The sequence below is a fragment of the Mycteria americana genome, chromosome 1 (genome assembly GCF_035582795.1).
Source record: "Mycteria americana isolate JAX WOST 10 ecotype Jacksonville Zoo and Gardens chromosome 1, USCA_MyAme_1.0, whole genome shotgun sequence".
In the NCBI taxonomy this organism is placed as follows: domain Eukaryota; kingdom Metazoa; phylum Chordata; class Aves; order Ciconiiformes; family Ciconiidae; genus Mycteria; species Mycteria americana.
In genome coordinates this window covers 211,701,677-211,725,410 of record NC_134365.1, presented here as the reverse complement: position 1 = coordinate 211,725,410, position 23,734 = coordinate 211,701,677, and the positions used below count along the sequence as shown (strand labels likewise).

Genomic DNA, 23,734 nt, shown 5'->3' with positions numbered 1-23,734 from the left:
CTGCTAAAAGAGTTGCTGTACCTTAATTTCCCATCAGTTTGAGTATCTGGGGACCTATACCACAAACTGATACAGCTGCACACCCAAGCAAGCATGTAAAGTATATATCGTTTTGCTGCTTGATTAATTAACTCCACGGTGACTAGTACTATAGCTTGATTAAATTTTGGCAATATATCAGCATATATTTTTGAGCTCAGCGTTTCTGCTGATAGTTAAAAAAGAAAATAAATTATTAATATTAGGAAAAGATCTTGGAAGCATGGATAAAATCTTGTGTCTTTATTAATAGCCAGAATGTTTTTCTCACATAATTACACATACTGATTAGCTTAGTATGAAAAAGGAAAGATTGGGGATATGTAAAAATCTTCATCATTTTGAGGAAACTTTGAAGTAGGTCTTTGGTTCCTGCTTATAGTGATGATGAGAATCAAGTGACTTTTGTGGATAGGAAATGAAGGGTACTTGAATATTTGAGAAAAGGCCAGTGCAGTGAGCTTAGAAGTTGAGGCACACCTCTTTTGAGGCACAAAAACTGAGAGCTACTGTATTTCCTGAGTGCTGAGATAAGATTTTTGGAGAAGCACATTATCTGTGGAGGTAGATCTGGTAGAGGGGAACTTAACCAATATTTGATCACAGGTGTTTCTTGTTACAAGGAAAGCAAAATCCACAAATGGCTGAAGTAGATATTTAGGTATGAATGGAATTACAATTGACACAGAGATTACTACTAACATTAAACTGCATAAATATCTTAATTTGCAAGCTTTATGTTATTTAAAGCTGCTTGAAGTGAAATATTCTCAGATTTGACTACTCCTCATTTTCTGTTCACAAAACTCTTTGATTGTAATCATCACTATCAGCAGGAGCTAAACACCTTCTTCAAAGTTTACTGTGAAGATCAATACACAACTTTTATCTTCTTTCTCATTTAGAGGCTATGAGGGTAGTTATACTTCTGTTTAGTAATAGGTTGTTCCTAAAGAAGTTCTATATGCCTATAAAAATTATTTTTAAGCAATCACATATCAGTCTTTATCTTGTTTGTAAGGTGTCAGTCTGAAGGTGGGTAAATGTCCTTGGGTCCAGATATTATCAGAGGACTATTTGGAGTGTATCTTTCTGCTTTCCAAATTTTTCTTCATTATATGCTGGGGTAGTGAGATTCACTGCTGTAGCCTCATGAACAAAGAAAGGAAGTTCCTGATGTACTCAAAAGACCTTTACAGTTGTTATTTGGAGACTGAGGTTGATGTTCCTACTACGATCATCTCAAATTTTCCAATCCTCTAGTTACACACTTTGCAAACTGCTTAACGTGGGATATAATACATACAGAGTTTCAGGCACCACTTCTGATGGTGGTGTTATCACCTAGAAGGTCAGGAAAAGTCCTAGCTCAGCAATGCTTTTTCTTACCAGATGATTTCTGCTGAATTGTAAGTGATTACACACTACTGTTAGGCAGTAGAAGCGAGATTATCTGTATTTAACTCCACCAATGGAAGTAGGAGGCACATTTGGACTTCTCAAAAGTGATTGGCTTAGAGTCACTTCTGGGCAAAGTTTTATCTACAGTTTGTCAAAAGCAAAATTATATGAGCTTGACATTCCTGAGGACTATAGTTTTCTTTTTACTGTTCTGAGATTGCCTAAAGGAGTTTGTTTTAGCATAGGACAGGTTGCTCTCTTGTCCTGGGAATTTAATGTAGTGGGTGGTTCTGCACTTATCTTAGGGTGTATTGATTCAAGAACATTATAAATACAGGATGATGCACAAAGGTTGCCAGGATCTCCAAACTGTAATGAACTTTAAAAGCAATACCCATGGAAAATTACTATTTTTCTTTTAGAGAGTCACTGTCAAGAGCTATGCAGGTCCTTCCCTGTATTGCTACTAAAGCTAAAATACAAGTCTTAAGTTTCTTTTCAGAGTTTATGACTCTTGTTTACTGTTTCAATTTTCAAAAAGCTCGTAGAATAAAGAATGACACCAAATAAATGTTGTTGTAGTAGTAGTAGTAGCAGCAGTAGTAATAATAGTAGTAGTAGTAGCAGTAGTAGTAGTAGTAGTAGTAGCAGCAGCAGCATTTCTGGACCTTTAAGTCACCCATTCTGATATTTCATTCTGCTGCGTCATTTGGTTACCATCTACTGGTCTCAGTACTGTGAGTGTGACAAAAGTTAAGATTTGAAGCCTGTAAGACTTTCTTCAGTACGCTCTTCTAATATTTAGGTTTGCAGATACTGTAGGGAGCATTTAACTCCAAATGAAAAAGCCTTCCTTCCTCCCTTCCTGTCTTTTGGCAATACAGCGTTGAAATTACCTGATGTCATCATTAATTCTCAAATGGTGTAACAGACCATTATGCATCGTTTTCTAGCTTGAATGTGGCTGGAAGCCATTGACTTTCCTAATCAGCCACCTAGAGTGTTTGTGTCAGTAATAATGTGTATTTAAAATGTACCCTAAATTATTTATTTCTTATAGCTGGCCAGAGTGAATGTACTAATTTTTTTATGATTGGAAACAAGAGTTCCCAGATTAGCACGTTGTAAAGGAAATAAGGAAAGATGGACCATATTGATATGATTGGCACTCTTTCCTACAGGAAGTGTTTAAGTAATTCGTCTTTTGGGACAGCACTACATTCTATTAGGATAAGTGAAATAAGCAGCTGCCCACTTCCTTTCCGCAGTTGCCAAATAAAGGATTAGAAAGAGAAGGCACCTTAGTTTACTACAGCTAACTCAGTGTTTGTGTTGAACTGAAAAAAAAAAATTATGTACCTTTTTTTTCTCTCCTGTCTATCTTTGAGCTACGCTGTCTCCACTTTGTAGCAGTAATCCAACATGTAGTTCAGTAATATAATGCGTTTCAGAAAAATATTTCCTTGTAAGAATTTAGCCGCAAATTTAGTCTCTCTCTGAAGTAGGCAGTGATAGTAGTTCAGTGTATTTGACTTTAAAGTCATCCCTCAATGAGCTCTTTTTTATAATCTTTTATTTCTCTTACTTGGGCTGAATTCCAGAGACTTTTACAATAGGTATTGCAGCTCGTTTGCGCATTGGCAGAAGAAACAAACCCATTAGTCACTAACAGCAGGGGTATGCCTCAGCTCTCCGGCTCCCTTTGATCATTTTTCTGTCTCCAGTAACTCAACCAGATTCTCTTTTCTAAAGTTTTCTGAAGCAAAATTGGCGTTTCTGGTTGGGGGAAGGGAGAGACTTTTACCTGAAACCCTCATTAAGCACACTCCTCAGATGAGACGCAGGCATCTCAGCTCACTCTTTTTGCATTAAGCAGTATCACACGAACGAAAATAAACAAGCAAATATGACATCTTCAGCATTTTGCAATGCTAACGACTGTAATGTGGCAGTTCCTCTTAACTTAAAAACTGAGTACTTCTTCCTGCCAAGGAATGATATGGAAGAAGATTCTTGTTCTTCTCAAGGCTTGATAATTCACATTAAACACCTGCTGATCGTCTTGTTATAGTTGTTGAAGTAAGATCCCTGCTAGCTACTCTCTCCAGCTGAGTTAATAATTATCTTGGAAGTCATGAGCTTTTGTTAATGAGACTCAATATTGTACTTTTAATTCAGGAGGGTGGTCCTCACAGTTGCATTCGTATTCTGAAAAAATTCAAGAGCTAATCCTTCTTCAGTTAAGTGTCACAGTCCAATTCATAGGAAGAGTGACAGTCTCAAGGCAAAATGATTTTTGTCACCAGCGTTGAGGTCTGCTAGACTGACGCTGTGTTTTATACTTTCAAAGTAGATGTCTCCTCCAAGCCTTCTCCATGGTCATAAAAAGAATAAGTTTTCATATCTGACATTCCAGCTGCTGTGTGTTAACAGTTAGTTTTGACCTTGGTTTTCACTCAGAAGGTCCACTGCTGTGGAAATCTCTTTGTAGTTGATCTGTGGACTTGAACATAAACATGAATATGAAAGAATATCTCTCAGTCCAGTAGGAAAGGTAGTGTTAATGTCTATAGACCAAACCTACTGAAGTAGATCCTGGAGAAGAAATGGAAATTGCCTTACTTGGATTTTGAAAGTTCTGCTATTATACTGAATTTGTCATGCTCTGCAGAAGGAGATATTTTTGTGTGGTTTTCTCCAAAAATATACATCTGATGTAAGTAGAGGGAATTTCAGGACGTCTTGTCCTCGTCCATCCAGCTGAGGGAAACATTGTAAGGGATGTGTGAATGTTGTTACTCTAGCAAAGAAATTTCCAGGTAACCAATACCTATATGTGTATTGGCTGACATGGTTCAGTAAAGTCATAAACATCAAAGCCAATGGGTAAATGGAGATTCCTGGCAGAAAGTGTTCATTTTATGAAGAAAACTATAGTGGAACTCTCTGTAGGTTGTGGGAAAACAGCAGTGATGCTTAGGATTTCACCATGGAAGTGGTATATAAAGTTCATATTATTCTTGCTGTCTGTTTCCATCAGATCCCACTAAACATGTTGTCCCATTCCTTTTAAGATATTCTACCCTTGGTGATGGACCAACCCTTTGTATGGTTGGTCAGAAAGACAAAACTCAGCTGCTTTCATGGCTGTATCCCAGGTTTGGGAGGTCATATCCTCTGTTTAGATTGTGTTGACACAGCGTTAGCAGCAATATCTGAACAGAAGGGCAGAGGGGATAGTAGCTGGCCAGCCCATCTCAGGTTGCACATGGGCAAGAAGCAGCATGTCTGCATCCATTACCACCTGGATACCGGACTCGGCACATAGACTGGAGAAGGTGTTCAGCATTTAGGAAAGCGCATGCTGACCAAGCAGCCATTCCTGATCTCCTCTGGGAAAGCTTTAATTCTGGTCCTCACCACTTCTCCGTCTTGATTACTGTGAGATTCACCTCTTGTTGGGTTTTTCATGGCACATCTTTACAAGCATATATTGAGACAGTCTGTTTGTCTGGATTACCTTTCTTTCTTCTCTGTTTTTTTCCCTACCATGCCATCTCCAGGTTTCTAAACAAAAGAACCTCACTGGTCCTGAATTACAGCTTCTCTCCTGGCAAGCTCTCCTGTGCCTTGCACATCTGCCTTCCACATTTGCAGAGATACCAGCTGTGAATTAGATTTTGTATCTTTGTCCTATAAACGTCCTAACCTCCCTCCCCTCCCTGGTTACTTTTCACTGTAATTTCCAGCTGTTTAAGGATTTTGTTGAGAGCTGTGGTAATGCTTGAATCAAAATTGCCTTGGTTTGAGGGGCCCCTAAGCGCTGGTGTGATACAGTGTCCTGAAGGAAACAGTATTTGCAGAGCGGCATGCTGAATGACCTCTCCGGTCCTCCCTATTTTTGTCTGGGAACAATTTTGAACTGGCAGCAATTTATTTTGTTTTAATGTGTTGTCGTGGAGTTGTTTTCTGTAGGGGCAGAGGAAATTTTTGCAGCTCTTTTACCCTGTTTATAGCTAGAACCTGAAAAGCCAGGCTGGGGTCAGGCTGATGGAGCAGAAAAGGGGTCAGCCGGGGCGCAGATTTACAGTTAGGGAAATAATCACATCGCTGGTGTGAGGGCAGCTTAATTAATTAATTTACATGCCTGCAAAGAGAGAGCTTTAACTCACACTTCAGCTCCCGTGTCTGGCACTCAAAGCTTTTTGAGCGGAGTTGGAGCATGTCATTTTGAAAAGTTTTGAGCGTCACCCAGAGAAAAAGGCTTAGCTGGTACATAGCATTTTCTTTTCCGGGGACGTAAAGTTTTAGACAGAGTAGAACTGACTAACTTCAGGCCTTCTATGTTAACTTCTGTTAATTAGCTGACATTTCATGTTATAGCCATTACTATTTTCAATTAGCTGTCAGCAAATATTTTCAGTGCAACATTTCTGTTATTGAATGGATTTCCCACAAGTTTGGGCTTACAAAAACAAACAAATGCATGCACGTTTTTACTGCCACACCACCATGTTAGTCAGGATTTCAGCAGTAACCTAACAAACTGTGATGAGACTGTGTATTGGTAAGACAGGAGGACAGCTTCGCTTCTTGAGCAGTCTCGTCTTAAGTAGGTTTTTCATCATAGTCGCTTGACTGTTTATACCACTGTGGTTTTCAGAGATTTTATTATTGATATTAGTTGTAAACTTTTTATCACCCCCAACACCTTCTTTTGTAGATGACTGCTAGCAGGTTGAAGAAAATGTCTTTTTTTTTTTAAAAGTTGAATGATGTTCTGCTCAGAAAACAAGAGTTTCCTGAATCTTGCTAGCATTTTCTATGCATTAAGAACATTAGCCCCCCAAAAAGCATTTTCTTGGTATTTTTGACCAGCATTTAAATAAGTGTGTCTCTGATTGTTTCTGTGTACTACAGCCTGTACTTCCTGGCATCATTGATTATTTTATCTGTGGAGTCAGCAGAAATCCTGAAAAAGTTTTTTCTTTGTTAACCTGTGCTCTTGCCAAGAGCCTGGCCTGTTGCACCGGAGTAGAACAGAAATCACAGAATCACAGAATCACAGAATCATATAGGTTGGAAAAGACCTTTAAGATCATCGAGTCCAACCGTAAACCTAACACTGCCAAAAACCACCACTACACCATGTCTCTAAGTACCTCATCCAAACCTCCTTTAAATACCTCCAGGGATGGCGACTCAACCACTTCCCTGGGCAGTCTGTTCCAATGCTTGATAACCCTCTCGGTGAAGAAAAATTTCCTAATATCCAGTCTAAACCTCTCCTGGCGCAACTTGAGGCCATTTCCTCTTGTCCTATCACTTGTTACCTGGGAGAAGAGACCAACCCCCACCTCTCTACAACCTCCTTTCAGGTAGTTGTAGAGAGCGATGAGGTCTCCCCTCAGCCTCCTTTTCTCCAGGCTAAACAGCCCCAGCTCCCTCAGCCGCTCCTCATAAGACTTCTGCTCCAGACCCTAATAGAGGGGTTCAGCCTCTAAGTGGGGCAACAGTTTTTTATTGCTGAAAGCCTGTAATGGGAGAATTGGCAGAATTGGCTTTTTGTTTGCTGCAGAAGCTCTGAAGTTCTCCCGGAGCAGTGGAGAGGCTGAGGTCCCCGGCGGTGTTGCTCTCCCTGGGTGGAAAGGCGGATTCGCAGCCATGTGTGCAGCCTTTCGGCGTTATAAATGCTATTTTGGAAAGTGTAGCAAGTGTGAACTGGATGGCTGAGTACACTGGTAATGAGCTGCGGGTCCTCTCCCTGCACCCCCTCGCCGGTGACTAACAGATGGCACGTTGGTGGCTTTGCAGGGTGGGGATGGTCCCCATCCGGCTCTCAGCAGACAGTCATCCCTGTCACGAGGCGGCGATCCCAACAAGTGCTAATTGCCAACCCTGGTGACAGTCTTAGGAGAGAGAGGCCTGAGGCTGGTACGTGTCGTTAGGAGGACAGGCTCCACTCTCCAAATGAGTTATGGGCTGATTTGGGGGATTTTCATTGCTGCTATATATTGCCATACCATTTATTTTTCTGTAAATAAGGAGTTTCAGTCCCTAAGGCGGTCAGTCCACTCCTTTCCACTGTATCAGTTTTCAAAAGTATAGTTAAATACAGGAAATGGAAAAGGTCTTTTACCTTTCTCTTAGAAAATGTGGTTTTTCTGCTGATCTCAGTACTAAATCGGGGTTACCCTAAGTTTAGATTTCTTCTTTCACGGAGGGGACAATGGCAAGGGACATTATTCCCAGAACATTTTGGTTTGCCTAAGGATTGGACATCAGGACTGTATGATTTGTAAGGGGATACAGAAACGTTTAAGGAAAAATAAAGCATTGAGGAGGTAACCAGCAAAGCAATAGATGTGCAGTGATCAGTACGAGCAGGGAAGGGTATGTAATATCTTGGCTCACCATCACCAAAAATTGCTACTGTGGGAATTGACATGTCAGCATATGTAGCTGAAAGTGAAATCTGAGCTTCTGACATCCAAACAGAAATAACTTTCTGCCTTATTTCTTTCTCTTTAAAAAATGCAATCGAAATATTGAGGGGGAAGTTTGAAACATATTGATTGCATTTTGAAGGCATATTATTAAATCTCTTGCGTGCTTGTTGATCTTGGATCATTTCATTTTCACAGTGTTTCAGACTGAAAATTATTAGTAATTCTGTTTAAGTTGCAACTAAATTACTAATTAACTTTTGTCTCAAAGATTTTCTTATGTGTTTCTGCCAGCACAGTGTGCTCTTTACACAATGCAGCAGAAATTTTTTGCTACCTGCCTCTCTGTGCCCCTTACAATCATATAAAGCAGTTTTGGAATTAATGAGCTGTCAAATCTCAGGTGATGAATGAAAAGAACTGACAGAAATTCTTTTGTTGTTTAAGAAAATCCAAATAATTAATAGAAAAAAAATGACAGAGATTCTTTTAGGATTTAAGAAGAAATGCATCTTTCAAATTCATTGTGTGACTGAAGAAACTTTAAAATATGTTTGCAAAAAAGCAGGGATCCTGCTTAATGGGTTAATTCCAGTTCTTTCTTCTGAGATAAACTTGCAGAATTTGAGATAAAAGGATTTTATGTTTTGAGAAATAGATTCCTAGTCTGCAGGTTCCCTGTTCCCGGTTCATCTCAAAAGTAAAAAATCTTCCTGATTCCTTTGCCATTGTGGGCATATTTGAGTTGGGCGCTGAGCATGTTTGTAGTGAACATGTCTTGTGTACAGAGAAGACTGTCTAAACTGCAGGTTAGGTTTGGGGAGGGAGAGGCGTTTCCTTATGTTTTATGTTTTTTTCCAATTTATGAAGTCCACTGTACCTATTCAGAATAATGCCTCTACTGCTGTTGTTTTTCAGGTAACTGTCTCAGATGGGGGCACATCTCCCAGGCAGTCCTCCGTTTGGGTGGTGGTCCAGGTTCTGGATGAGAACGATAACAAACCTCAGTTTCCAGAGAAAGTCTATCAGATTAAGCTGCCAGAGAGGGACCGTAAGAAAAGAGGGGAGCCGATCTACAGAGCTTTTGCTTTTGACAAAGACGAAGGCCCTAATGCAGAAATCTCATACAGCATTGTGGATGGAAATGATGATGGGAAATTTTTTATTGATCCCAAAACAGGGATGGTTTCTTCCAGAAAGCAGTTCACAGCAGGGAGTTATGACATCTTAACAGTAAGTGCTCTTCCATCAACATACCAACCCATGGTTTGACTGACTTTGTTTTAGAAATAGGCCTGCTTGTATAAAGAGTGATATATAACTGTGCTTATTGTATGACCTATATGTAAGATCTGACTGTATTAAGAAATCTAGTATTCACATACAACTGCTGCCGAAAAATGGAGTCTGAGAGAGGGTTCATGCTATTGCACATAGTGAACTATTCTCAGACTGTTCAGTCAACTTGCAAATTGTTGGTGCAAGTCATTCCCTTGAATACGCAGAAATGAAGACAAAGGGCTTGTCTGCTCGCAAAGTTATATCATGTTGAACTGGGCAGATACTGCTATGAATGGTTGTTCACCTTTTGTGTGGACACAACTGTTTGCCCTCATTGAAAAGTCCTTATACTGTCCAAGTTAGGTGGCTTCAGGGAGGAGGAGTACTGCGTACAGTATGTTGTAGTACCCTTCTCACCACATTAAAGAGTGTAAGTATGGCAGCAATTTCAGTTAAAAGAAATCTCAGTCAAAATAGTTCTGCCAGAACTCAAACCATATAGACAAGGTCAAAAAAAGAAAGAATACAAGATGGTGGTGGTGGTGACATAAAGCAATATCAGACTTGAATGTGCGCTCTTCATCTACAGCAATAAGCCAACAAGTTGTAGTTAAGGAGTTGACAAAAAAATGTCAGAGGTCCACGGTCTGGCCCATAGTAAAGGAAGCAATGTCACTTATAGTAACAGGTCTCTGTTGGGATACCTTCACAGGGTTGGAAACTGTGACAGGAAAATTAATAAATATCAAAATATTGAGAAATACCTAGTAATCAGAGTAGGGCACCCTTTGGGTGAGTGAGTGCCTTGTCCTGTGCAGAGCTGGAAGTCACATCTGGGATCTGGCCTTATTGTAATGCAACAGCTGAAGGTTTTCTACCTTGAAACTGCCCATCAGACCCTCAATATCTTTTCACTAAGGGCCTGCCTGCCTTGAACGGAGCAGGGGGACAAGTGTTAGCACCAAACCCACTTAACACATTTCCAGAGAAAGAAATGGTGTTTCAGGAAAATATTTCCCATTCTTAACTGGCATAGTAACATCATATTTACAGTAATGGTCCTATATATTCAGAAACATTTCTTTTAGTTTTAAAAGAAAACCCATTGGATTGACATTGATGTTATTCACCAAAGCACCCATTTTGTAACCTACATTCTCCCTTTCCTTATACACAGTGTTGCTGCTCATCTTGTCTTTTCTATGCTAAAACCATAAAGCATGCCAGGCAAATATCAAGTCTATCCATCCCTCTAGAGGACATTGTAATAAAAAGAATTAGCATCAAGCTGGGCAACTCTTAATGAACGTGACAGAGAAGAGAAAGCAAGGAAAATAAATATGGCAAAATTTTAAATTATATTTGTTTTGGAGAACGGGGGAAATGATCTGAAACTTATTTAACTCAATTAAAGATCCTGAAGAAGGCAGTGTAAGGAATATCAATCTTATCTGCAATATAGATGCCATTTAAAAGCAATCAAACGTGGTCTGGGTGAGCATGTGTCGCAAGTGCACGACGTCCCGCAGGGTCATTATAAAGCTCCCAGCTTTGCTGCAAGAAGGAACTGGGTGGAAGATGAAATCGGAGAGGGAAGCTGGTTCTGGAGAGGAGGATCTGTGGGGGGAGCGCTTCAATTGCATCTCCAGGAGGCCTCGCACCAGCATTTCTGAAACAAAACATTTCAGTTTGATATCAGTATTTTCATTAAAAAGTCAAAGTGTAATGGAAAAACATGAGAATTGCTCAAGAAGTGCTTATCTCCCTCTTTTTTTCATGGGATTTTGCGTCGAGGATTAAAAAGGCCATTTTCCAAGCAGTCATCGTCATGCGATAGAATTAGGGCTGAACTGCCAAGCTGTGATGCTCAGTCTGAGTCCTCTTTTCTTTGTACCTGCCAGATAAAAGCAGTGGACAACGGCCGGCCCCAAAAATCTTCAACTGCACGCCTCCATATTGAGTGGATAAAAAAGCCTGCGCCCTCGCCCGTGCCCCTGACTTTCGATGAACCCTTTTACAACTTCACCGTCATGGAAAGCGATAAAGTGACAGAAATCGTTGGGGTGGTCTCTGTGCAGCCATCTAACATTCCCCTCTGGTTTGATATTGTCGGTAAGTTGGAAGCCAGTGGCATAAGGAGGAAGCTTCAGAAGCAAAGCATATGGATGTGTGGTTTTGAGAGCAAGCAAAACTAACTGTGAACTGTCCCCCCCCAAATTAAACCCACTTTCGTAATGCTGAAATGAAAATGCTATTTTAATTTAGCGATAACAATAATAATAATATTCCTGCTTTTGTTATGACTCTTTAGCTAAGCTGAAAAAAAAGCGCTGTATGGCTGAATTGTTTTTTTTCATACTATGTTATTTACTGCAATCTTAATGTTGTCTGTCATTTAAATTCTATTGTCATACTTTGCTAATCTCATTTCTAAATGTATTTATGGTACTTAGACTTGCTGTCCCTCATTTCTCTCTTTCTTCACCTTTTTTTCTGCATTCTGTTCTTTTTTTTCTGCTTCCGACTGCCCTGCTTCAAGGTGGCAAGCATGCTCGAGAGATGTTCTATATTCTACAGACAGCTTGTGGGCAGAACTGTTCAACAGAAGGTACCCTTAGTGCAAACACATTTGCTAAAATACAACTATCCAGGCTGCCTTTTATTTTTGCAAGTTCTTTGAGACAATTTATATTACATCTTTCATAAGTGCCTGTGACAGGATGCAATGCGACACATGGATGTGCTGCGTTCCTTTCTATGACAGCTTTTACCGTATTTGTGTCCAATTATTATCATTTTATTCACGGATTTTCCGCAGTTTATCACAAATAATTAATTCAAACTTTTCACAGTCCAGTGCCATCCATTTAACTGTGAAACAGAATGGGATGCATCAACATATGGGTTACAAATGGAGCCACCAAAAGTTTGTCGTGAATGCAAGCTGAAAAAGAGAAATGTGTTTTGATGTGAGATTTCAACCACAAAATTGCCTTACATAAAATTGCTTATAAAAATAGGGAGGGAGAAATATCCTTAGCAAAGAGTAGGAGAAGCCATAGAAGTAATGGTCTTAAAATTGCAGGGAAATGCAGCTAAGGATATAGCTGCCAAAAAGGGAGTAGAGGGTCTCACTTGATTGCAGTGGGAATGTTCCTAAGCATTGCTTTCCTGCTTCTGCTGCTGATTCAGTTATGTTATTTAAAATAACTTATTTAATATCTCCAGAATGAGACTTTCCCCAGCAGCACAAGGACCCTGCAAAGGTATTGTGCTGCTTAAATATTTGCAGATACTTGTATGTAATGTTTGTGTATCTTTGGATGTAAAACAGTGTCTGCACAAAGTGGTGTTATTTAAATTAAGGGTTATAAAACAAATACTATATGAAAGATGAAAGAAACAAAAAGCCTTTGCCACAGACTTAGTGGAAAGGGTGCATCAGCAGTCTTTATTTACAGAGATTGAGCCTGGCTCTCATTTCAGCATAGCTATTTGCGGATGGGTTTAGCCAACAGGAAGGGCAAGGACCACAAGAGAAAGGGTCTGTCAGAGTCGTTTTCATCCACCTTTTATTGCCAATTTGTGCAGATGAAAGACAGAAGCAGAAACATTTCCTCTTTGAATTTGTAGCATGGTTTCTGATGTGCCAACCACATTAAAATTAAACCCAAAGCTATTATCATGTTCTAGGGTTCCTGCTAGCCCCTGGGGAAGGACAGCATATGTTTCCTACGGTTTTCTTGCCATTCCCTTGGTTGTTTCAGTATGCTACATGCAATTTATTAGCTAATGTTTACATTCCCTTTCTCCTCCTCACTGACCCTAACTTTCCTCCCAGGAGAAATCCATCTTTATTGATGTTATTGACACTTTTTCCCATTTGAACCTTTTGCTGGCCTCCTCTGCCTTTCGCAGCCTTTGGTCAAATTCACAGACTCTCATTAAAATGCTGCCTGTGTTAAGCGCTGAGAGAAGACCCCGCTCTTCTACTGCATTCTTTTACATTATTAGAGTCACTTGCAATCTAGCAACACTTTGTAATATTTCGTTTTTTGCTTACCAAACAGAGATGATGGGGAGCGCATTATGAAATTTAAGCCTTTAATTTGTCATTTAATGTGACCTTTATGGCTAAAATAGTTTAAATGGTTTAGAAGAAGGTTTTTGCTTTTTAAACAACCCGAATGGTTTCCCTATAGGCTGTAGCTCCTGATGCTGCAAGATGCTGCATCACTGCCAAGGGTCATGGAGACAGAGCTTCCCTAGACTTAATGGCAAATCAGTGACCCTGACCATCCAGTATGGTTCTGTTACCGTATGAATGTTGTCATTAAATATTACTGCTGTTATAAATAATATCACTAGCAACAGCACTCATTTCTGCAATAGGAATAGCCAACAATCCTGCACATGCAGAAGACCCTGTTGTTCCAGATGCTCTACATACAAGGTGCAAAGACAAAATCCACCCCAAGAGGTTTATAGACAGAGTACTGTATGTTTAGATTATCTTTGCTGCCTTTAGTCACTGTCAGTATAAAAACCACTTTTTCTCCTTGTTCCTCAATATCATAATGTGGAAAAAAACGATGTTGATACTTTCCTTTTGGGAGAACTTTGAGGTCTAGTGCTGAAAAGCCCAATGAAAGACGCGGGTTATTAGTAGAAGTTAGTTGTCATGTATGGAAAGCTGTATGGGACTGCTGATGCAAGAGATGGTTTCTGTGCTGCTGTAAAACCTAGACCTGATCCTGCTCCATCTGGTATTTTGTGATTTTGGACCTCCTTGCACAGTTCACAGTAATGTCAACAAAAGCCCTGAAGGCTTATATAGAGGCATGGTTTAATATAGAGTTTGCAGCTTGACCTTTGTATTTATGACCTTTTCAAACTAAATGGGCATTGGAATTCCAGAGTACCTCTTTTTTAATGCATAACATGCACTTTCTCCCAGCTAAAATAAAGGAGTGAGGGCAGATGAAGTTTGGCCATGTAGTATTCTGTCTGCCTAACTTCAGAATCTAATTTGCACCTAAAATGTATACACTTTAAATAACTATTTAAGTTCTTGAGTTAATCAGCTCCAAGAGAGGAAGGTGCCTTGCAGACAGGGAGATCACCTTCCCCCCATGGACTAGAGAGGAACAGGATGCTTGCCTGTTTGTTTGTTTGTTTGTTTAATTGGGAATGGTTGAGATGTCATACCTGCTTTCTGTTTTCAGACTGCATTCAACGCCATTCTCAGTTCATGCAGATCCCACAATGTGAAAGACATGAATGTAGGTTGTTTCAGTTGTGTTCAATTTCTTCAGCCATTTATGAGAAACTATTTTTCAATGGGAACTCCAAAATAAGTCAGAGGTCTTTATTTCTCCTAGGTAAATTGAGCCCTCTCTGTCTCTTCCTTTGTTAGTGGTGGGAATGGTGTGATGACTAGTTTGACACTGGAGCTAAGCTGCATGGTGCTAGTTTTTGCTTAAGTAGCATGATGCACGACATCTCTCTGATTCTCAATCAGGCCTCCCTCTATCTTTCCGTTTTCCGCCAGCCTATGCCTTTACAAGAGCAGCCAAACTTTGAAAGCACATCAGAACTTTTTATCAAGGGTGCTTAAATGGCAATAATTTTAAGATCTATGAATTTTAATTAATTGTCCATTTATTTCACAGTGCTGCGAATTTTCATTAATGTCAAAAACATGTAGCTCCCTAGCCTCCTTTGAATTATCTTCTCTGAGAACTAGCTAAAATACCTTCCTGATTTCTTTTCTGCTTTTTATGCCCTTACCTTCAGCTTCTTAGCAGCAAACCCAAGGCTTTGACTCTCCTTACAATAGTTTTATCTGAAAATTCAGTCTGCATTATTTTCTTCTTCTTAGCATGATATAGTACATAAGAGAATAAATATTTGCATGTTATGTTACTAATATTTATTATGTTATGATTAACAACAGTCTGTAGCTGAATTTGTGTTTCTTGAGGCAGTCACTAAGTTTATTTCATCTATTTTGAAAACAGAAAAATTGGAAATTTTGGCTGTGCTTTTTTTCCTGAAAATCCTAGAGATACTTCAGACTCACCCTTGAGTTTCAGGGTGGATTAGCTTTCTGCATTTTCCTCTGATTCTCGGCTGTGAGCAATGTGAGATTTGTAGCTATTGGCCCAATTCATCGTCACTGTCCTTGGTGGTGTTAGTTTACTTTGGGGCAAGACAAGTAGGAATCCTCTCTTCCCTGAGAAAATGTGTTTTAGAGGACTATTCTCTAAATTAGATCATCTCCTGTATTTCTCTTCTTCTCCACTTGTCCATCATGGCATGGTAGGCCATATGAGGCTTGTGTGAAGATCTCAATATGTCCTGGCTTTATTAAGTTTGGACATGGAGCGTGTGTGCTCTTTGCTGTCTACCAGTGAAGGAAGACTCTTGCCAGGTTTTAGCTGTATTCGATTTGGGGATGTCCTCCAGAGTTCAGTGTGATCCATCTTTACATCTAAGACTGAACAAGTCTGATTCTCCAGAGTCATCAGATATTTCTGAGGTGTATATTCAATCCTGCTCTTCTGGATCGTTCCACTGGAAAAGAGGGAGAAAGGCCCTCACATGGGACTCATTTGTCTACAAGTCCTCCAGGTTTGCTGACATGTTTTCTTCTCAGAGGAGGAAATGATTTTTTCTCATTTCTCTTATGCTGCTCACAGCAGCATAATCCTGTCTTAAACTGTGTATCAGCAGCCGATAGGAACATAGAGAGGCTCAGCATCTTCCCAAAAAGGATCCCCATCTAGGAAAAGAACTACAAAAAAACTTCATTGCTTGCAGTGAATGCAATAATCAAAATACAAGCAGAAGAGGTTTGGGAAAAAAAAAAAAACAAAACCACGCTGGAATTCAAAAGGGACGGAGTTGCAGAACCCACGTTCTGTGGGAATGCCAGATCTGTGTTGTATCTTGCCTTAGGCAAATTCCCCAGCTGACCTCTAGAAACCCCTTTTAAGAGTTCAGGAAGTTTTCCTTGGCCTGTCTGTTGCACCAAATGAGTGGTAAGCTTTACATCAGAACATCCTCTACCATTAGTTATGCAAGGTTCAGAAGGTTTTGTTTTGGTTTTTTTTTTTAAATATCTTTTTAATTAAAAGGAAAATTAATTCTTTCCGGAGCATACGGGACTTTTGTCAGAAGAAAAATATGTTCATAGTGACTATGAAGCCAAGAAACAAGCTAAGAACCAAGTTAACACTCAAGATTCAGCCAGAACGTGTAACCAAGGCTACTCTATACCAAGAACACAACCTATAGTCTCTTGGCTCAGAGGTGTCTCGGTTCAATTTCCTGAGATCTCCTTCTTGACCATACTATACCATCTGTTAAATTGAAAATTAGGGCTGTGCTAGAAAGGTCTCACAAAGCTGTAGTGAGGGCCAACTAATAAGATCTTTTGTACCAGGGGCTGTTTATACAGCCATCCCGAGTTTGATAACAGCTGGAATTGGCTAGAGTTATATAGTGAAATGCTATATAAACTGTAAAATGCTTTCAGATAACATAAAAAAAATTCCTAATTGTAGAAATATAATGTTTCCAGGGCTTATGCAAGAGCATTAAGATCAATCTCAAGAAAGTAAGGGTGGAAATCATCTCACTTAACTTTAGGTATCCAAAGTATAGCCATAACCATCTGTGCTAGGTGTCTTTGGGAATCTTAACAGTCAATTACAGAGAAAAAGCACTTTCTGGATGAATTTATATCATTCCAATGTGATAAGTCTTCTCATCCAAAAATGGCACTGCAAGTAGATGTGGACTTTGAAATCCCACTCTAAGTGCTTCAGTTTAATCAGAGTATTTTAAGGGAGGTCTTTAATCTGTATTGAAGATGTATCAGCATTACATCTTAGCCTGCAATGGTATTACAAACAACGGCTAATCCACATGTCTCTGAGGTCATTCAGTGTTAAAATGCTTTCTCAGGACAACCTGTCTAGCCAACTTGCCAGTTCAATCAACTTGCCTTCTTTGTTGTTGATTTTCCCAGAGTGCCCAAGGAACTCACAGTGTATTATCTTCATTTGAAATAATTCTTTCCTAATGCAATTGCAAGAACATTAGCAAAGACAGCTTCTACATATCTTGTATCTGAAAGCAGGTTTTAGTAGACAATAAAAAGGAAAGCATGTGCCATGTGTCAGAAAATGGAATAAGTAATAAAAATTCACATATAATAAAACTGAGCAGCTGAACAAAATTTCATCATCCTTAGTCCCCTTTCATCCTAAGATTGTGATCAAAGACAATGTTAAATGGCCGATAGTAACATCGGTAAAACTGATACTGCAGGAGCTTACAGCACTGCAGATGAGCTCTCTTCAAAAGGATTGGGAGTTGCATGGCAGCATGCTTTCAAAAACCGGCCTCAAGTACCCCAGAAATGTGTGAAGCTGACACCTCCTCAGCTGTCACCTCCTACGGGCTGAGCCCTCCGACCTCGACATGAGCACCTTCAGGAGGAAGTGGTTTCACGTGGGGTTCCCAGAATAGTTCAACTGGAGGAGTTTTTAAGAGAAAAGTCCTGTTTGTTTTTACACACCTTTCTCTCTCTCTCCATACCCCTTCAACACCCATCTTTCAAAGATAATTCTGTTGGGTGGTTCTCTGGGTCCTTGATAGTAGGCCTTGCATAGACTTAACATATCTATAAAGCTCTCACATTTTAGCAGTTATACCTAATTCATTAATTATTCTTCAGTGCTTAAGTGCAACTTCAGAAGCATTCATCATGAGGAGCTGTTTTGCGGGTATATAAAGGCTGAGGAGCAGTACAAAGCATTTCCAGACCACCTCTAGTACTCCAAATGAGAGGCAGGACCCAATATCTCAGGCAATATTCCCAGAAGTTCAGCCATCTGAGTGGATCTTCATTGTCAACAGGTGACCATGGTCTGTTAAAATGTACCAGACTGAATCAGGAATAATTCAGGAGTTCACTCCAAGAGAGATTATAATCACAAATCTCACAGCAGGATGTTCTCTGATCCATCTCTGTCTCAGTGTTTGATGCAGTTTCTGCATTGTTTAATAGAAAATTAATCAATGTAAAATGAAGTGCATTGCCTGGTGAGTTACAAGTGTAGGCTATAGTGAGGTGGCCGGTGACCAAGATTTATTTGTTTGTCACTAAACCATTTTGGAAGATGTGAATAGCATATGAAAAACTCATATGATGGATTCAGTTCTTATTTTAGGGGAAGAATACGCTGCACTTAATGAAAATGGCTTGAAGAAGTCGATATATTGGCAATGCACTGTGTAGTGCCCTGCAGACCCAGCTCTAAGCCAACAGAGGAAGGGCATTTAAAACATTTATTGCTAATCCTTCCATTTTACTTCTTGGAAGTTTTAAAGGCAGGGTTTCTTAGGAAGTGTATGCCAGTTGATAGCATATAATTTTTGATTGCTCATTAAGATGGTTATTAAGCATCTTGAAGTATAGGCTTTCATTTTGTTTTCATGGTTATCAGTATGAAACATTCTCTTTGTAAAGTGCTTACTGTCCCAAGGCTAGCTTCATTTCAGCAGAGATTTCCTTGCAAGAATATCAAACTCTCTTCTTCAAAGGAGGCTTTTTTTCAGAGTTGGTTTTCATGACATGATTTTTCTCAAGTAAATCAATTTAAAACATTAATTGGGAGATGGCATCTTTTTCTTCCAGACTAACTTTAAAAAAAAAAAACAACAAAACAAAACACTGAAGATATGATGAATGTCCAAATACCTTGGTATTGCTTAAATGTTAAGGACAATTATGCTTTTTTTTCCCCTAGTGTCAAACAGTGTTAAATATATATATATATATATATATATATATATAAAAAATATATATAAATTGACAAAAATATGTATGCAATCCAGGCTTGCTTGCAGAATGAGGTTAGGGAATAAACAATGTTTATATCCACCATAAATCACAGCAGATCCAGTGTCAGTCTTTTCCTGGAGAACCACAGCTACATCTGTTAGGCTCAGAGCTATATATATGTATATGCATATATTCAGCATAGGGAAGTCTGATAGCATGTCTGAAACAACTATGTTTGGATCATTTCAGTGGGCAGAAGTTCACCAGTTCTACCTTTCCTTTGCATAGATCACCTGCTCTCTTATTCCTCCTCCCCCTCTCTTCTCCCCCTCCCTGAATGGCCTCCAAGGCACATATGGACAGAGCAGTGATTCTTCTAGCTTACACTTTCTTTGCAATAGCCTGTGCAAGAGGTAGAGCAAAGTGAGGGTTTCTTCATGTTAAGGAATTCAGGGGCTGTGATTGCACTGTGATTTCTCCTAGTCTTCAACTTCTTGGAATGCCAAAACCTTTTTCCTATCACTAAATGCATGACTGTTTCTGCGAATAATGCTGGTTGTTGGTCAGCAAACCATGCAGATGCAAGACTTGATGGCAGAGCAAGAAAGACTGTCCCCTTCACTTCTCTGTCCCCAGTCCTAAAATGAGAGCCGTTTTGCGATAATACACCAGCCATTCAAATATATATCTCTCTATATATATTGCACGAGAGCTACGTCAATGGAATGGATGTTTTTCTACCTGTGGATCTAATCCCAAGAGGTCTGAGCAGCTCTTACACAAGTTTTATAACCAGTGGGGTTTGAAAACCTTTTCCACTTCGTAGAACTGGATTGTCAGAGACTGTAGCTAGTGGCATTGCATTGCTGTCTGATGAATATACCTTAAGAGTTCATTTGTCAGCAGTTTGGTGTTCCACCTCTCCCTGTCCCCAGCCTCCAAAAATTTCAGACTCAACTCATAATAAATTCCACTTTATAGATGAGTGAGTAAGAAGCAGCTTAGCAGCGGGGAGTGTGTACTTTACTTTTGAACATAATGAGTGCTTCTAATTTATAAACTATAGTGTGGCTGAGAAATCCTGTAACCCTTTAATCTCAAATTATTTATGGCTTTTTCTTACTTTTTAATGGATTTTTTTTCTTTTTTGTCTTTCACGTGAGACTCAGGAGGGTTTTCCCACTGCTGCATCATTCAGTGTGTGACAGGATAAGGGGTTATTCGTTTCAGAACAGTGCTTTGTGAGGATTTTTTTAATGGAAAGGAATTTATGATGTGTATCCTGTCAGATCTATTTAAATAATTCCTAAAAGACTAGTAGAATTTGACCTTTGCTGCCAGTAATTATCATTGTCCTTGAAATTAACATAACAAATCTCTATTTGCATTTTTTAAATTGATTATAATTGTAATTTTTAAAGACTCAGTTGACTCTTTGCACTCTCGAACATCAGTGAGAATTTCCTGAAAATAAAATTTGCAGAATAAAACCCTCTTAAAATTATTTTTATACAAAAAGATAATTGTGCTTGTTCATTATCCAAACTACAAGGGCACACATCTTACGGTCTTATAGCCATTTGATTCTTTTTATAGACTCAGTTATGGTTCACTTAAATATACTGCTAGATTTTTTTTCTTGCAGTGCATTTTAATGATATCTGCTTTCCAATATACAAACTGTGCTTTGAAATATAAATGAGTTATGAACAAAGAAGTATCAGTAGATGTACTGTGTATGCTAAGGCAAGCCGTTAAGATGGATGCCAGTAAACAGATATGCCCAGTTCTAGGAACATTTTAAATGGAAATTTTCCAGAGATGGCTAATTTAATTGTATTTTTGTGCAACAATTAGGAGGGAATTACGATAGTTCTTTCGACGCGGAGAAGGGAGTGGGCACTATTGTCATTGCAAAGCCCTTGGATGCAGAGCAGAGGTCAATATATAATATGACTGTGGAGGTCACCGATGGAACAAACATTGCCACGACTCAGGTAGAATATCACATTCCTTTCTTGGCAAGTTTTTAATTTGTTAGTGGAATGTATATGCTATAAAAATTAATAATTTTGCCATTCAGATAAAACCTCATCCTTTGAGACCACTGTTAACTAATGGAGGGGATATTTTTCAGAGCCTTTCCATCTGGTTGTAAAGAATCAGCTGTTGAATGTTTCAAAGCAGTATTTCTCTTTTTGTCCTCTTCGTGCTCACATGAAAGTAATTCGCCTTTCTGCAGCTGAGGGAGTCCCCATCACAGGCGGCGAAGCTTAGATTTTGACAATTGTATCACCCTGTAATGGTCCAAAATACAATAGTGCTTCTGTGGTGTTGGGGAATATTGCTATTGATCGTATTAAATGGAGTTTATACCTCTTATCCTCTCAAGACCCAAATGTGGGACACAGGATCAATTGTTCGGAGAAGAAATTGTTCAGAGGGGAAACTTAAAATTCAAAGGATCTCTCCTTTAGTGTCACTGCCTGCGATTACATTGTCTTCTAGGGAACAGCCCCACTGAACCCTTTAAAACTAGACTTGCTTATCAGGGTCAGTGCCTTTCAGCAATTAAAAAGTCAGGTCAGATAAACGTGAAGGGCTGGGATAATGCTGGCTCTGGCACATCCTTGTTGGAGAGACCCTGACGCAGAGCCTGGGTATCTGTTTGGTGGGAACCAGTCTGGAGTTGGGACCTGATCAGGGTCATGGCACCGGGACAGGGACTCTGCGGTCCAGGTGGCACCACGGGAGATTCCAAAGAGCAAAATCCTTCAATACGAGGTGGAGTTGTGGGGTATGGATTAGCTAGGGCCTGAAATCCTACATCTGAATTACCGCCCAAGTGTAAAGTATGCCTATAGCCTGAATAATATTTGACACATAGGGAAAAATACATACTGGTAGAGGATACCTGTATGCAGCCTCAAATCCCAGATTAAATGTCGTTTATGGAGGAAATGAAAAAAATAGGTTTGTAATGTTATTTGCTTCTTTATAATACAGAAGGAAGGCCTGAACATTTTTTATATTTACCTATATGCATGCACATGCAGATGCTTCTGTTTTACCTTGCCCTTTTGCTCAAATGGTTCAGAAGTAAATCTGTATTCACTGAGTCACAACACCAACTTCCCTGAGAGACTGTTAAATCACTGAGTGCTTTCTCAATCTGAATTCCTGTTTATAACCAGCCCTAAAATCTCTGTCTAAGTATCCCTATCTGATAATTTCTCCTGATAATCCTCTCTTGGTAAGAAAACATCAGCTGATAGTAAGCTAGGTGGTAGGAAATCCGCTATTTTCCCTGTTAGTTTCAGCAATTAATTCAGTAATTCATCTCTGCTAAAAACATCCCTTATTTTTAACTTGATTATATCTGGCCTGTATTCCCTGTTATGCCTTTCTCTGCTTGATTAAAGAGCTCTTTAAAAACCAGTATTTTCTCCCCAGGAAGGCACTTACTCAGAATAGTCAAATCACCTCCCAGTCTTCTGGTAGACAAGCAAAGGAGAATGACTGACCTCTTTACATTCCCTTTCCATAAGGCATTTTCTTCAGCCCTTGAGTAGTTTTTTGTTTTGCTTTGTTTTTAATGTTGGCAGCACTCAGTCCACATTTCAGAAATGTGGAGTTGAATCCCTAACATGACATTTTTTTTCTGTAAATATTTCAGCCAAACAAATATTAAAAAGCACAGGGATTTTCAAACATGCTGGATACAAGTAATTTCTCTTCTCATGGATATTATGCTTATTGTTTTTGCTGCTTATGATTTAGTAAAATGACCCCTATGACAGTCCTCAAAACCTGTTTTGATGAAAACCCTACATTTTTAATTAAAACATATGGTAAAAACGTATTTCAGTAAAGCTGTTGCATTCTAAAAGAAGCCTGAGCATTCTTTGTAACAGTGATGTTACGTATTTAAAAATGTAAGATAGTCATTTAAGATTGCAATAGTATAGCATTAGATAATCATCTGTGGGTACAGCCTCTTCTTTCCTCCACCTCCTTCTCTCCACGTGGATACTGTTTAAGTATTTAATTGTGGCCCGGACAACATCCGAGAATGTCTTTCTTTTGGTCTTCACAACAGAGATTTCAAAAGCGATCATTATCTCAAAGCTGCCAGAATTATGGCCTGCCTAATTATCTCTCCCTTTTACAAAAATTTCGTACTGTATTTTTTACCGTACTTTGGAGCCTTTGGTGACCTTATTCATTTTTATTTCCGTTCAGAACAACAATAAAAAAATCAAACTGATAGGTTAAGTAAAATATGTCATAGAAATAGTAAAAAAAAAAATCTACTGACAGCTCTCAGTGGCCTTGTTCTGAGTTTTGTTAAAATTATATTGTAAGTATTTTGTCTCATATACATAGTACCAGCTGCATTTTTAACCAGAGCTGCAAGAAGATATGGTAGAAGAGGAAGCGGGGGGAAAGCAAATGTATAAATTCATCCACTTGTATAACAATAAAATAATATAAAGCCCCCCGAAAGTGTGATGGTTTATTATGAAACAGCTGATCATCGCCGTGCCAAATGGAACAGTCTTGCTTTTTATTCCACCCCACCTGTTTCCCTTTATCTCTTCCTGGCCTTTTGTCTATTACACAGTTGGAGGTGGTAAAATACAGTGTAAAAATGCCAAAGATTTTTGCTTCAGTAACATGATCCCTGGCATGGACTTGCAGAAGTTTCTTC

General features: G+C 39.2%; 1 protein-coding gene across 1 annotated transcript in view; it reads left to right on the top strand.

Moving 5' to 3' along the window:
- Window positions 1-23,734, top strand: part of FAT3 (FAT atypical cadherin 3) — a 330,887-nt gene that overhangs the window by 212,250 nt on the left and 94,903 nt on the right. Inside the window, exons 4-6 of the mRNA XM_075491129.1 lie at window positions 8,805-9,119; window positions 11,069-11,279; window positions 20,881-21,020. Coding sequence (XP_075347244.1) covers window positions 8,805-9,119; window positions 11,069-11,279; window positions 20,881-21,020 — 666 coding nt within the window. The remainder of the gene's footprint in view (window positions 1-8,804; window positions 9,120-11,068; window positions 11,280-20,880; window positions 21,021-23,734) is intronic.